This window comes from Mirounga leonina, unplaced genomic scaffold, assembly GCF_011800145.1.
Source record: "Mirounga leonina isolate KUSES-001 unplaced genomic scaffold, KU_Mleo_1.0 Mir_53, whole genome shotgun sequence".
NCBI classification, from domain to species: Eukaryota; Metazoa; Chordata; class Mammalia; order Carnivora; family Phocidae; genus Mirounga; species Mirounga leonina.
The window spans coordinates 86,596,651-86,613,000 of record NW_023270807.1 but is presented as its reverse complement, the minus strand read 5'-3'; the positions used below and the strand labels follow the sequence as shown (position 1 = coordinate 86,613,000).

The window sequence follows — 16,350 nt, the reverse complement described above, 5'->3', positions numbered from 1 at the left end:
TCTCCCTCTGCTTCTCCCTCTCCCTCTGCTTCTCCCTCTCCCTCTGCCTCTCCCCCTGCTCATGGTCTCTCTCTGTATCTCTCTCTCTCTAATGAATAAATAAAATCTTTTTTAAAAAATTAAAAAAAACACAAAACCCAAAGATATGTTGCCTAAAAGAGAGCAGCATCCTTCAACTTTCTCAACAGTTATTGATGTCTGTTTGAACATTTCCCATCTAAACTGTTCACTGTTTCTTAACTGAACATTGCTTTTGGCATTAAAGGTCTCCTGGTGCTCATTTATTGAGCATCAACCATGCTCACAGAGGTGATGGGAGGCATACAGGGAATATATAGTTACGGCTATAAAACACACTACCTCAAACTTAGCACCATTTTATTATGCTCACAGACTCTGCCTCTGCTGCAAAAAGTCTCAGACCTAAGCCAAAAACCTCAAACAGCTAAGTGACCCACTTTGAGGCTGGAATCACTTGAAGGCTTTTCTACTCACATGTCTGGTGCCTGGACTGGGATGACTTGAAGGTTGGGCTCAGCTGAGACTGCCATCTCGAGTGTCTACTCCTGTCTGTCCTCTTCATGTAGCTTGGGCTTCCTCGTACCATGACAGTTTTGTATGGTGGCTCAGGGCTCCATGTGAGACCATTTCAGTAAACAAAATGATAGCAACATGGCCTTTCATGACGTAGCCTCAGAAATCACAAGCATCACTTCCTCTGAGCTACATTAAGCAGTCACAAGCCCACCCAGATTCAAGGAGAGGAGTCATAAACCCTACTTACCAATGGGAGTAGAACTAAAGAATTGGCAGCCGTGTTTTAAAACCGTCACTTATAGATGTAAGCTAAACCTAGAAACGTAGATATACGTACACAGGTACACATGTGTAAATACGTGTGTGTGTATTAAATCCCCTATAATTCTCACAACAAATCACTTGGCTAGGTTGTATTATGTCTATTTTAGCTTGCCTAGGGTCACATAACCAGTAAATTTTAGAGGCAGGATTCCAATCCATGTACAGCAATGTCATACTAATTCTACTAAACCATATCAACCCCAGGGAAGACTCCGTTAGTTTCAATGTTTAAAATTGCCACTCTAATAATTTTGAGTTGACACTGTATTCAAAGTAGCAGATTTCCCCTGAAAACAAAAGAAGCCAGAGGAAATGAAATTCTGTTCAACTGACATAAGCGTAATTTACAAAACAGACAGACCCCAGGTAAACTCTCAGAGACTTTCAACTTGAAGTCAATCATGTTCAGGCATCAACTCACCTTAAGGCACAGCGTTTTCTAGAATTCTAACATGTGACTTCCTGAGTGGTTTTTGTTTTTGTTTTGTTTTGTTTTGTTTTGCTGGGGCTGCTCCCACTGCTGGACATATCTATCTCACTCACTCTCTCTTTTCACAAGCCTCAGCTGATTTGAATCAGAGGAATTGACTCAGCTTTCCATTCCATGGTGCACATAGAGACAGAGCCGAAGATCATGCTTATAGAGTGGAGCAAAGAAGACGCTGGTATGGACTACTAATTTCCCTCCAGCATCTTCTCAATCAATACCAATCCTGATAGCCTATTTCCTCACCTACATGGCATGGTGAGCACTGACAGTAGCAACCCTCTCATGCCACGGCTCATTTGTGCTGTACGTGGAGAAGTCACTAATCAACATTTTCTGGACAAGTCATATTGCAAGTACGATTTTCTGGCCTCAGTTAAGGAATTATACTGAACGTCATCTCAAAGGTTGAGTGTTGAAAGAAAACAGAGAATAATCACTAGAAATACACACACACATACAAAATTGCATCTTATATAAAGACTGTAAAGTTCGTTACTATCTGAAGTCTCTACTTCAATTTTCAGTCATTCCGCAAGCAATCCAATTCACAGACGTTAACAACCTTTGCAGAACGCTCTGCTGACCTGCTCTGTTCATTCCCACTGACCGTGTACATGTGTGCATTTGTGTGCAGAAATGTGTGTTCGTATGTTTCCCGGGTCTCTATCAATGAGATGTACACAATGACAGAGTCTTGCTACAAGATTAAAAATACCCTGATTCAGGAGACAAGAGATCACTATAATGAGAATGGTCATTCTCAAAGAGAGCTCAAAGGAATATATTTTCTTTAAAATAGATTACCTTTGCGGGTTCCAAATCCTTTGTATGATTTAAACAAAGGAATAGAAATAAATGCATAAGTGTGAAATCTGGGAGAGCTGTAAGTCACTGTTTCTATTGAATGAATTATCACTAATATTCAAATGAGCAATTACTAATAAATTGATTTGTCCCCTTGGGCTACATGTTGTCACATTGCCACAAGAAAGATTTCTTTATGCCTTTGTGTCAACAGAGGCTATGTCATAAATAGGTTTGGTACCATTTTATTATATAGCACCAGTGAGAGAAAAAAACAAAGAGAGGGAGGGGTGTGTGTGGCTGCCTGAGTGGGAGAGCAAGCCCAGGTAAAAAGCAAGTAAGAGAGAGAGGGAGGCAGCATGAATTTTTAATCAGTGCTTCTCTTGAACTAAGAAACTAAATTTTATAATTCTATCTAAAGATATTTCAGACAATAGAGATAAGTAAAAGTCTAGTTTCTTTGGTGATCTAGCTAAAACCATATATCCCTGGAAAAACATCAAATGCCTTAAAGATGAATTAAATACTATTATTAGATGTGATTTGCCAAGACAAATGCAGGGTTGTTTTTTTTTTAAGATTTTATTTATTAATTTGAGAGAGAGAGAGTGGGGGTGGGGGTCAGAGGGAGAAGCAGACACCCGCTGAGCAGGGAGCCCGATGCAATGCGCAGGACTCAATCCTGGGACTCAATTCTGGGACTCCGGGATCATGACCTGAGCCGAAGGTAGTCGCTTAACTGACTGAGCCACCCAGGCGCCCAAATGCAGGTCTTTTTTATTGGTCTCTTTCTCATAAGTATAAGGACTAGCACAAACTTGACATGTAATAAATAGTATCAAGGCAGGTAACACTAAATATTTTTTGAACTTTTTCCCAATTAGAAGAATATAGTTGATAAATACTGACTCTATCAGGAAGCTGTATATTTATAAATTGCCTATTTTTTAGCATAGTGAGAATGGAAACAAATTTTAAGTATGAAGCATTTTATCCTTATTCGATCTCTTATCTACAAAAGGAGGGACAACCCCTTGCGACTTGCATCTTCTCTACAAAAGGCCATGAACCCACTCTGGTGTTGATTCTTTTTGTTTGTAATAATCCTCTCAAAGAAAAGATGCAATGAACTGATATTTTAGGTTTGGTTTTTCTTTTGTAACTTTTCCTTTGACCTAATGCACGAATTAAATGAAATCTAATTGGATTAAACCAAAGGATTCTGATTTTTTGTTTATTTTTCTAAAAAGGTTTTCATATATACAAAAACAATACCAGAACCCCCGATGGGCTTTCCTACTTCCTAATTACATACATCACTACCATTTAAGCTGGAGTTTTAAGCGTATGATCAAGTCATCCAGGCCAAAGAGGAATGTGAAACATTTCTCATGATATGGTCTATTTGTGTCCCTTTCTCCTTAGAGACATTTGTCACTAGACAGATATTTTATTGTTTATTATCTTTTGTGTCTTCCAGGTTGCTATAGGAAAAAAAAAATCACATTCCATTTGACGACTAAATGTATCACAAAAAAACACTTTAATCTATGGAAAGATAAGCTTTCTAAAAAAGTATTACAGCAGTATATGTTTCTTGTTTTAGTAAAATAAAAATGTAGAGTTATTTATTGTTTTGCAAGGCCTTTTCACATATAATTTGGTACTGACAATTGCTTTACGAGGTAAATGGGATGCATTTTATAGTAGTATTTTACAGATGAGAATATTGAGGCTCATTGAACTGAAGGGACTTGTTCAAGGTCACACAGAGGTCACCATACCTTCCATATCCACTAAGCACTCTCTCCACCTCCTGTATGGATGAGTCATCAGTTCTACCCAGCTACTTTATTTTATTTTTTGTGTTATAGTTCAAACAATATTGTTGGGAGAAAAAAAGTGAATATACTGCACAAAAGCAAATAGAGTTTCAAGGGATTCTTTTCAACATTAGAGTTTTCCATAAAAAGATGTGTCATCCCAGGGTCGTGATGTCACTGAGGCTTAAAGAAGAAATGGTGACGGCCGCGGGTCCTTTGTTCTTACTAGAGCTCAGTACACTGGTTATGATGGGAATTCACTTAATTGTTTCAGAATCTCAAAGGTTTTTAGCGATTCCCACAGACGGTCTGTGCCAGGGTCACTGATGTTAGCTTTTCACAGTTTTTTATTTGATTTATTTGAAAACCATTTATTGACTGCCAAGCATGGTCCAGGCACTCCACAGTGTGTTGGGGCTACAAAAATGAATAAGCATGTTTAATGAGAAAAGTAGGTAAGTAAATAAATTAATTAAATTAATAAAGCAAGTTTATGTGCAAACAGGATGTTTGAAGAATCCTTATTTTCCTTTTTGCCACAAGCAGTAGTCTGTGCTACGTGGTAAGTGGTAAGAAGCCTGGCAAAGGAGACAGTTAGTACATGGTGGTCACTTTGCCTACCTTTCTCTATTTGTTGCAGTGACCAAAATATGGTTCAAAGTAACAGACTTCCCGATCCGGCCAGAACCCCGGCCCTGTGCTTCTTCTTCTTCATCTGGTCAGCTTCTACTGTTTCTTTAACACTTTGCACTAACATTCTCCCTTTGAAAAAACACTTCCCGTGCCTCCCCTACCCACCCTAAGCCACTTCGCCACCCTCCAAACCAAGGTGGGGATAATGTCGGTATAGCTGTAGCTAAAGGTATTCTTCTTCTTTCATGGTTATTATGTTCAATTAGCCAACATACAGTACCTCATTCGTTTCTGATACAGTGTTCGACGATTCATTCTTACCGCAGTGTATATTTCTCCACTAGGCTGTAACTTCCTTAGAGACAGAAACTATTGATATTTGTATTCAAAGACTCTTCCAAAGGATTAGCATAGACTCAGAGACAGTGGCAACATCTCCAGGGGATGGTGTATAGTGGGGAGGAGGGAGAGGATTTAACTTTACCTTTACCTCTTCCCGCATAGTTTCTATGAGCCATCCCCTCTTTACCCCAAGTAAACATACAGGGCACTTAAAACCAGTTTGCATGCTAGGCCAGTGTAGAACCAAGGCAAGGCCCCTAGCGCCCCTTTCCCACAGGATGCTTAGAGAGCTCCTTCTAGGTATCCCTCAAACTCAATAAGTATCTGTTCAAATGCTTTCAGGAGAGAGGAAAGATGAAGAACAGGAAATAATTTGGATGGTCATGCTTTTTAAAAATCAGGTTTATTGAACTATAACTTACATACAGCAAAATGTTCTTCCTCTTTCATGTATAAAGTTTGATGACTTTTGACAAATGCATAGTCATAAAACTACTGTCATAACCATGGTAGGGAACATTTCTACAATCCTCAAAAACACTCTTTGAACTACCAGAATTTTATTTATTTATTTATTTATTTATTTTTAGATTTTATTTATTTGACAGAGAGAGACACAGCAAGAGAGGGAACACAAGCAAGGGGAGTGGGAGAGGGAGAAGCAGACTTCCCTCGGAGCAGGGAGCCCGATGCAGGGCTCGATGCGGGGCTCGATGCGGGGCTCGATGCGGGGCTCGATGCGGGGCTCGATGTGGGGCTCGATGCGGGGCTCGATGTGGGGCTCACTGTGGGGCTCGATGTGGGGCTCAATGCGGGGCTCGATCCCAGGGCCCTGAGGTCATGACCTGAGCCGAAGGCAGACACTTAATGGCTGAGCCACCCAGGCGCCCCTGAACTACCAGAATTTTAAAGGAACTCTTTAGAAGAACCACAAAACTGATCGATGTTGTAGATTAAATAACATATCTTTGCATCTTGGACAACTTAATGTATCTCTCCAAAATGAATGGTTTATTTTCTCTCAGTCATAATGCCATCATTTGGTTGTGTGGCGTTTTTCTTTTGGAAATCTCAAAGCATTTAGCAAATCAGTTTGCACTGTCATTTCCCAAAGAAACCTAGACCAGCTACAGAGATTTATACTCCAATTCAATGAAATCAATGCATTTCTTCCCAACTGACCTGTATATTTCTCTTCTAGGTATATTGTTTTTCATGAGCTGGCCATTCGTTTTGTCAAGTAGGCAAGTGCCTACTTATTTATCGATTACACTCCCTCGTGTCTATGAAAAGGCTCTGCATCCTGGGGACACTTGGTACATTTGGATTTGATTTGATGGATACAAGGAATGACACAGCAAACAAGTGAATGACTAAATAAGTGAATGAGTAAAGGAAGAAAGGAATGAATGAGCAGTTGCCTCCATGTCCTGGATGAGGCACTGTCTGAGAGGCACCATGAGGTCAGGTGACTGGCAGAAAGCCACACAGGGACGTGCTAGCAGGCCAGATCAGATGCCAAGTTTCTTTTCTTTGCTCTCTCCATTTACCCATCAATTCTCATTGTTTAGAAGTCTCCATAAAATATCAACATTAAAGAGTAAAGATGGGAAAATAGGCCACACAGATTAAGTGGTGGTTTAAAAATGAATTTAGTAATCAAAGAATGACATGAATAAGGATTTCGGGGTAGATTTCCACTTGATAGGTAAAGGCTTTCCTCTCATTCATCAGGGCTTCCTTTCCATCAAATGGTTTCAGTAATACTTTTTGGTAATGCTCTTTGTGTGTTTTACCGTAAGACACTTTGTATATGGCCATTGTGTTCTTTTTTAACAGCCTTCTTTAGGGAAAAGGGCAATTACTTTCACTGTTGCCCACTCTATGATGACAAGTGGGGAGAGGACACTAGAAGAGGTTCTATATAGTTAGTATGAGAGCCTCCATTGTTCTACCTACGCTTGCACCTTATGTCATTTTTCTCCCCATTTGGACAGATCGGGAATGCATTTGATTAAATTTCCATTGAGAGACTTCCTATATTCAGGAATACGTATCAAAAGAATGCCAATGAGCATAAAACAAAAACGGTCTGCATTTCATAGGAACCCGATTTCAACGGTCCTAACAACAAAAAGAAAAGAAACACGCTATTAAAGTAGCCCTCCCAAGGGGCTGCCAGCTGCTTTTCAGTGCGTCCTGAGCCGGTGTCTTCTCTCCTCCGCGGGCTGCTCAGATATTCCTGAATCGCTGCGCCTTCAGCAGCGCTTTCTCTCTCCCGCTGCCTCCCTGGCGCGGCTCTCCCTCCCTCCCTCCTTCCCTCCCTCGGCTTCTGCTCTTTCTTACTCCGCTCAGCTGCTTAACTACAGCTCCCACTGGAACTCGCACGATCAAAACCAGCTCTGCTCCGGAGCCGCCTGCAGCCGCGCATCACCTGGAGCCGGACGGCGGACCCCGCGCGCCCGCCGCAGAGCCGCCAGGTAGCTGGGGGCGCGCAGGGGGTGCCCGTCTCCGGCTCGCCAGCCGCAGAGCATCTCCCCGGGATCCGCCGTACGCAGCCTGCGGGGCCGGCCGCGCCGATGCCCGCGTTTCGGAGCAGCGATGGGAAGAGCAAAGCCACTGGCCGTGGCAACTGAGAGTGGGGAGAGGTTGCGGCGGTAGAGTCGCTGCAGAATGTGTGAGTGAAGACCGGAGCCCCGCCAGGTTCTCCATCCCGCTCCGTCTTCGCTGTGTCCGGGAGGGCAGCCGGGGACCCGCTGCACTCTCCAGGCGGTGCCACCCTGGATCTATAACCGTGAACTCCCTACTGTGGAAAATGGTAAACAAAGACATGAATGGATTCCCAGTCAAGAAATGCTCAGCCTTCCAATTTTTTAAGAAGCGGGTAAGGACGGGTTTTGTTTGTTTCTTTTGTTTTCTGCTCTTCTCTGAAATGCTTTTGATTGCTGGCCTGGGATAAGCCTAAGGTTGTCTTGCAGAACCGCGAAGGAAAGGCGAGCTTCTGGAAGCCCTGGTCCAGCTGGGAATTATACCTGTCTTGATGCAAATTTGTGGGTGGGGGCGCCTTGGAACAGTTGCTTTCCGGGGATGGGGGTGGGCTGGGCTGCCTTAGAGAGGGTTTGAGCCTGGAATGGGAATTTCTCACAGCCACAAGATGACAGGCAGTGTCAGAGAGAATTGGCCCGGGGTACAGTTATGGCTAGTAATTTAGTCAGGGACTAATTCAGTAGCTCTTCTCTCTCTTATCTTTGAAGGGTTCAACTTTTCCCACACCTTTCATTGACTCTGTCTCAAGTGCCTTCTTGCCATCTTCATTAGAAGCCACAGCTTCGTCTTCCCAAATCCATTCAGCCAATAACATGCGGAGTCTCTGTCTATGGTGAAAATAGCAAAGGACTAGAATGACCTTTTGCAGAAATGATGGAATCCAGCATTTTAAATTCTGTTTCAACTTGCCTCAATGTTGCTTGGTATGACTGCCTTTCTTTTCGAGAGAACAGCGGATAGTCTGAATCCAAGTGACAAGATGGGGTTATGCTGCTGTATATATTTATTCCTTCAATTCCTTGTTCTTCCATTCAGGGTGTTAATATCACTTTGCTTATAAATGAGCAAAAAAAAGGGAAAGGTCTTTTTTTGTGTGTTTCACCATAAACCGAATGCATTGTAATAGTCACGCTGGTGGTCTGCATAAACCTGCGGGTTTATACACAAGTGGGAGGTAAGAAATATATGATGGTTAAGGGACTGATGACTGACACTCTTATGGAGAGTTTCCTAAGCAACAGAACCTTCCTTCAGCCCCCAGATGCCCTGTCCTATTTAATCCCCTAGGGCAATGCCATCAAAATGGCTCTCTCCATTCATTCTTCCCGCCCTTCATTCAGGTCCTTTCTGTGCTGTGCCTGACGCACAGCCCTTCACTTAACCCACCAGCGGAACACAACGAATTACACACTGGACCAGACCACCACCCTGCACCAAAAGGGGAAGCTGGAAAGGCAGCTCTGGAAGCAGTAAGTCCGGCCCAGCTAGAGGGCAGGCATAGGCTCCCTTTGACTGTCTCATCTCATCAATAAAGCACAACGGTCCCTCAAGTCCATGGGCCAAAACATCTGCATTAAAACCAAGGCAAAACCACCCTGTCCTTCCTGCTGCTCCTGGAGATCCCTCACAAGGGGAGACTGCAGGCTGAACCAAAGCAAGTCAGTGCAACGTCTCAGAGCTCTGCAGTGTTTCTTGGTTTTCCCTGTAGCCAAAATGTTTCTTCCCAAGGAATGGGCCCTTTGTGAAAACTAATCTCCAGCAGGAAACAAATGTTTTGCTAATAATAAAAAAAAAAATTTCATAGCCCATAATTCAGTGCTTAAACTCTTTACTCTCTTTGAATTAATGAATTCGTTTAGTGGTATTGGTGGGAGGGGAACGAGGGTGATATTTTAAAACTCCTCAGTTAGGCATTTTTTATCAACCAAGTAGCTGTCAAGTAGAATTTTTTTTTTTTTTAAGTTGTCACCTATTTTCTTTACTATCAAAATGTACTAACAGATATATAATTTACCATCTGGTTTCTTTCTGCTTAAAAGCATAATTTACCCATCGTCTTCAGATGGCACCTCTGTTGACCTTGAATTTTGCAAAGAACTAGCCAGGGTTTTATCTATTTGGCAGAGAGAAAGAGGTCTGTACCAAGATTTTCTAAAGATTTTTTATTTTATTAATTGACAGAGAGAGAGACAGCGAGAGAGGGAACACAAGTAGGGGGAGTGGGAGAGGAGAAGCAGGCTTCCCGCCGAGCAGGGAGCCCGATGCGGGGCTCGATCCCAGGACCCCGGGATCATGACCTGAGCCGAAGGCAGTCGCTCAACCAACTGAGCCACCCAGGCGCCCCTGTACCAAGATTTTCTGGCTGGCAGCTTCAACTGCCTTTTAACCTGGGTTTATCAGGTGCTGGAGATAGAATCAGAAACCCCTCTACTGGTCTCCTTACTCCTCAAGGACAGCAAAATCAGCAGAATGTGACTTTGTAAGTCATGGACAGACCCAAAGATAAATTCCTTGATTCTTGTCTACTGGTATACAAGTTCTCTGTTCCAAAAGTTCATTTCATTTTGTACCATGACTTTTGCTTTGGGCTTTGCTCTTTTGTTTGTTTGGTTTTGGGTTTTCTGTTTGTTTGTTTGTTTGTTTACTTTTTAATTATACAACCAACATGCAAATAAATGTGTAAAACATTAAGACAATGCCAAGGTAAATCCCACCTCTTCCCCAATCTTCCCCAGACGTAACCGTTGCTACCATGTTGGTGTTCATAATTTCCAGCCTTTTTTTAATGTATTTACATACACATTCAGTTACTAGAATGTCTTTGTTTTCAGCTAAGAATAATCTATTTTCCTTATATTCTATTGTTGAAGTTCCACACATTTCTGCATATTTATTTTTAACCTAGATGGACAGCCTTACAAAGTGAGCCTTTGTCCAGTGCCCACATAAAACCATGAATAGATCTTGGGGGAAAAATAAAAACCCATAGGTATTTTAGGGCTCATAAGAAAGACTGAGGTTTGGACCCAAACTGTGATTGCAGAAGGCTTGAAGAGTGCTTCTGACAACTCTGAGGCATTCCAAAGGGAGCACCGAGCAGCTCACCAGAGGGGAATATTGATGACCTGCCCTGCCGTTCATTTAGGAGAGTAAGTATAGCCACCATTTATTGAGCGCTTCCTATGTTCTAGAGGTTGAGGGCCAAATATTTTACATGTATGATCTCATTTAATCCTCACAGAAACCCTATGAAGTAAGAGAAATTATTAAATGTGCAAAGTGTGGCTCAGGGAGATTAAACAACCAGCCCAAGGTCACGTAGCTAAATGTAGCAGAGCTAAAATTTAAACTTTGTTTAACCCATAGCCCGTGTTCTTAGTCCAGATTTTTGATTTCAAATCATCCTCCCACCTATTTTTTTTTTCTTTTTATTTTCCACCACAGAATCTTTTTATTTTTTCCAAGTGAAATCTTTGTGTCTCTACCCAATGTATCAAACCTACGAAGGCAGCTGATCCTCAGCAGACAAACCTCTCAAAGCTCGTTTCCAGCCCACAGTCTGAAGACAGGCAGTCTTGGTGCTATTCCCCCAAATCCTTTGGACTTATGCTTTCCACTCTCATGTCTCAAAGGCTCAACTAAATCAGCTTAATTTCATTTAGTTGAGAATTGCTAAGCTAAACTCCACAAGAGTTCTACTTTCAATCTCTCTGTGTTAATGATAAATTAGCATTAGATGCCTTTGGATTATGTTTTATTCTCAGAGTCTGTAAAAATTCACTTAAAATGGATGGAAAGATGTCCTTATCAGTTTTATTCTCACAATCGGAGAGGTTTAAAAGTTATCAATTGTGCTAAAGATAATCCACTTTCATGGATTTAAAGATCTGTTCATAGTTCAGATTCTTGCATTATGACTCAGAAAACACAAACAAGTGGCATTGTCTTCAACTTGATAATCCTAGGTACATAAAAAAGACTTCGATAGCCATAATTATATTGTCTTCTGTAAAATTTCAAAGGCTACCTAGCAACATAGAATTTTGGATTTGGAGTGAACCTTAGAAACGCTCTCATTGACCTCCCTGTTTTAATGATGAGGAGACAGTATCAGGAAGGTCAAGACACCTGCTCAGATTAGAATGGGGCTAAGTGCTGCTCACATGTAGGGTTTTCACTTCCAAATCTAGTGTGCTTTCCTCCTCATCATACCCTCTAACTAGTTCAGGCTTCATGCCTTGTCTATTCGTTTTCTTAACAAAGAGAGTAGGAACAAAATCCAGCTCTTGTCTTCATAGAATTAACTGCCTAGTGACCACCAACTTTGACAAGACACTTTGGTCTTGACTCAGTATTTCATGATTTTGTACATTTGAACAATTCCTTATATTGTATTGTTCTTTAATAATAACAGATTTTATAATCACTGTCACTTATACAACACCAACTTTGCTGGGCACTGTTCTCAGAGGCTTAAGTATGCTTACATATGTAAATTCTCACAAAAATCCCAAGGTAGATACCATTGTTATCCCAATTTCACAGATGAAGAAACTGAGGGGTACGGAGGTGGAGGAAGTAGTCTTAGGGCACACGGCCAGTTAGCAGCAGAATCAGGGTTTGGATCAAAGTGCTTGGCTCCAGAGTCCATAGCCTTAAGCACTGTTCACCCTGGGCCTGTTGGCATTAACCAGTCCAGCAAGGTCAGAGGAGAAGTGAAGAGGTATGACTGCCCTAGCTTCCTCCTTTTTCTAAAAATGTCAGGGAACAAAGCAAAGGCTTTCAGCCTGGTAATGCTGTTTACCCTGGCAGAGCTGAGGGGGGAAATTTAGCTCCTCTGAAGTGGTTGTTCTCCACCACTGTTCCATTAACAGCATTCCTTTACATGCATTTCCCTTTACTGTTCTATTATGTCTACTTAAAGCATTGAATTGGAATGATAACAAAGATCCTCTTCCTATGTGAAACACTCCACGTCTTCCCAGAGGGCTAACCTTTTACTAAGAGTCAGGCACTGTTACTAGTGTAATCCTCAGAATCACTCGATTATGCCCATCTGACAGCCAAGGACACGGAGCTTCAAAGAGGTTAAGTACCTGCTTCAAGGTCATAGTGCTATTAAGAGGGGTAGCAGAATTCAAACTCGGGAGGTCAGCTCTAGTCCCACCAATCTTTCCATTGGCATCTCTGGAGTGTGGTGCCATGATGCTAACACTGCTTCTGGGTTGGCTCTCCCCATTGGAAACTACTGTGAGGATGATCCAGAGAGGATTTTGTGGGGAGCTTTTGGCCACAGCTATGGAGACTTAACATTTTCCAAGTGACTTCCAAGGGTAGGAGGAATGCTTTCCGACAAATCTGAGGTCTCCAAGATATATTTGATCATACTTCCTGGAACCATAGTGGAGACTCTATTGGCTTCTACTGTGCTTTCTTCAGAGGCAGCTAAAATCTGAGTTGTCTGAGTTCCTCTTGTGTGCGCTTCCAGCAGCTTAGCACGTGGTCCTGCTCACCCAGCATGGGAACATCGGGACTTTTGACTCACCTGTAGCTCTCACAGGGCAGGAAGGTCCTTAAGGACAGAGAACCCATGACCTTGTTCCCTATATCCCTTACTTGTCAAACCAAATTTGTTAAATGAAAGTGGAGACCAAATGAATGAATGAATCCTTCTGTTAACTTGTCCCTAAGTCATTGTCTTGTCCTTTTCCTCCCCGTTTTTCTTTCTTGAAACAGATTAATGACTTAGAAGTCTAATGCATTTTAATCTCCTCTCTGTTTGGATATGGATTATAAATAAATGAAGACTTTGAAAAATAACTTAAGTTGGGTTCAAGGACAAGCTGTCACTATGCTTAATAGCTGGCAGGTCCCCAGGGAAACTTGACCTCATCTTGTTTGTTGCTGCAGTGTCCAGGCCACAACCTCTTTTCTGTAATGCTTTTCCTGTTGGGTCAATCGAGACAGATGTAGTAAGATTGACTAATCCCTTTTATTGTACACTAATATAAATCTGACTTTAATACTATATAGTATTTGCGTTATGTATTCTCCCACCTAGAATTTTAAAAAACATCTTTCCAGTTATCATTTCTCCTCATTTTTCCATGTGGTTTTAAGAGCCACTGAGTGTGAAGAAGAACTGGAACTCAAGTTGTTTTTTCCACTTTGACCACTAAGTCCCGGGGGGGTTGGCCTGGAGCAGGGGCAGGTTGGGCTTGCTGGGTGTGGCTGTGCTGGGGAGTTAGTCTGCAGTGCTGCAGAATGCGGGACAGGTGCTATTCTCATGGAGTCCATGTTTTGGCACCCTGGCCGTCCTCGAGAAAGCCCTATGCTAGTTAGGCTCTCACTCTGCTACAGTGCTTGGGAAATATTTTGAGTGGAAAGTGTAGCAGAGTTCCTTGAAAGTTTCGTTTTTTGAAGAATTAGTGCTAACGTGCTGGTACCATATATAACACTGGAGTAAGAAATATTCTGAGCTCACCCATATTTGATGATCTGCAAATGCTTCGCAAGATAAAGCCAAACTAAAATGGGGGTGGGCAGCCGTTGAAACGCATGTCCCCATCTGAAGAGGTCTGATTATAAAAACATAAAGGGAAGAACTGGAGGAGAATTGGATCCGTAGAAAAATTTAAGTAGTAATTTAGGTCAAGCTAAAGATAGTTCACTAGAAGAAATACTGTGGAGGCAGATTTTGAAAGTGCCTTTTTTTTTTTTTTTAAATGCACACCCATTTTAAGTTTCAGCAGTAAGTCCAAAAAGTTAAGTAGTAAATACCAGCATCCTTAACATTGGCAGATAAGGAGAAGACTCCTGACTTACCAGGGAATGCCTTCACCTGCCCGCTGACTGACTAGAGCCTCAGATCCCAGCTTGTCAGCTCGTCTGAGTGTGGACTCACTGACTTCTCACCAACACCGCAATAAGGACCTTTATTCTTTCCATGGGGTTTACGAAAATTAAGTTCACAGGGCAAGCAGTTTCCCCAAAGAGCTTTAACTGAAGGGATATGCACAGCCTCCCTGGAGATCCACGTCCTTCCTGCTGGGCAGAGTGCCCCGGCCCTTCTCAGGACCTCCTCCTGGCCCAGCAACGAGAAGGCGGTTGCAGGGATGTACCCCCGTCCTTGGTCTAAGGGCCGGCCCGCCAGCAAGTGGCCAGATTTCCCTGGCAGACTGTAGAGTTAGGCCACACGTTTTACACAATTCTGTGTGGGAGGAAGAGGAGAGTGAGGTGGGGGGAGGACAATAGGAAAAGCAGAGCAGGCAAGTTAGGTGCTCTCTGGCTTCCTCCTGTAGCTGCTCCAGCATTTGTTATAGTTTGTTTACTCTCATCCTATTGCTTTGCAGCCTTCTAAAATGATTTCCTAAGTATTTACAACAAAGGAAAATGAAAATCAAGGCTGTAACTAGGGCAGTAGGAGAATCTTCCCCTTGGTAGTGCAAGATGGCAAAATATTACTCTAATTGCTTTACAGAGCCTGCTGTGATATTTTTCTGGAAGAGTCCACTTAGCTATTTTTATAGCATTGGGGTCACCTTGATCTATTTTCCCTTCCTAGGTCAGGGCATTCACCCAAAATGCCATTTGCTTGGGGAAACAATTGACCATGTGGTCTTCTCCTCTTCTTCTCCTCTCTCTCCCCTTCCACCCACTCCTCCTCCCTCTTCCCCTCCATCCCTTCCCTTTACCTCCACCCCTCCTCCTCCTCCCCTTCCTCCTTCTCCTCTCCTTCGCCTTCTCCTCCTCCTCCTTCTTCTTCTTCTTTCCCTGCACCCTCTCTCTCATCTCTAAAGGGTAAGTTCACATCAAAGTAAAAGAGACAAAAGCCTAAAGTGAAATATTCCTGGATTCACATCCCATAGAAAACCAAGAACTCTCGTTCCTCTAACCCAACATGGCTACAGGAATATCTTTCCATTTCTGAGTCTGTTACAGTGAGCTCAGCCAGGATGAAAGGTTACCACAGATCAAGATTTTAATTTCTAGAAATAGCGAGGCAAAATGTGTCCCTAAATAGTTAAAACATTTTAAGGTTCAAGTCCATGTGGGAGCAACATTAAAATATACTGAGGAAAAAAATTAAAGTTAATAGTTTGAGAATTAAAAATAAATAATAATATATATTTTCAGTGTTTATTAGTCACAACTATAATCTTTTCCAATGATCTTTCTGAAAAGTGATCAAATTTCCTTTGAATCCTGAATCTTTCTGGACCAGTACTAATTTGGGTTATATCACAGAAAAAATTTTACGAGACAGAAAACTATGAGTATATAGCTTTTAGGGTGGTTAAAAAGATTGAGGTAAGGCTAAGTAGCACAATGGTGAAGAGGTGGTCTAAAAATAAATACAGTAAAAATGAACTCTCTAGTCTCATAGAGTTTCTCTAAACCTGGAATATAAACTCCCTGAGGGCAGAGATCATGTTTATCTTGTTCACAGCTCAGAGTATCTGGTACATAGTAGACAGTCAACAAGATATGTTTAATGAATGAATAAAGAGAATTTAATCAAGGGGCTTGGGGAGGAGGTGTCATGTGTAATTGTAATATAATTACCTGATTAAATAGAGAGGGTATTGATAAAGAGAGGAGGTAAGAATTAAAGAAAATCTTGGCATGATTTCCACTGCTTCTAAGTAGTGCTGTTTGCATGCCAACAAATAAAAGTGTGAAAGACTTAGAAGCTTATGCCTTAATGAATAAATGTACTCTAAAGCAGGTAATGCAATGCATTTTTGTTTAGTTAGGCTTGGCAGAGACTAGATTTGAGCAATAACCTCTAACCTGGGTTCTATTTTGATGATTAGTTTGGCATTTTTATAATACTAGATGTTAATAATT

At 41.9% G+C, this 16,350-nt stretch overlaps 1 protein-coding gene across 1 annotated transcript in view; it reads left to right on the top strand.

Moving 5' to 3' along the window:
• Positions 1-7,677: 7,677 nt before the first annotated feature.
• Positions 7,678-16,350, top strand: part of SGK1 (serum/glucocorticoid regulated kinase 1) — a 108,915-nt gene continuing 100,242 nt past the window's right edge. The window contains exon 1 of the mRNA XM_034990711.1: positions 7,678-7,837. Within this exon, the coding sequence (XP_034846602.1) occupies positions 7,769-7,837 (69 nt within the window). The 5' untranslated portion in view covers positions 7,678-7,768. The remainder of the gene's footprint in view (positions 7,838-16,350) is intronic.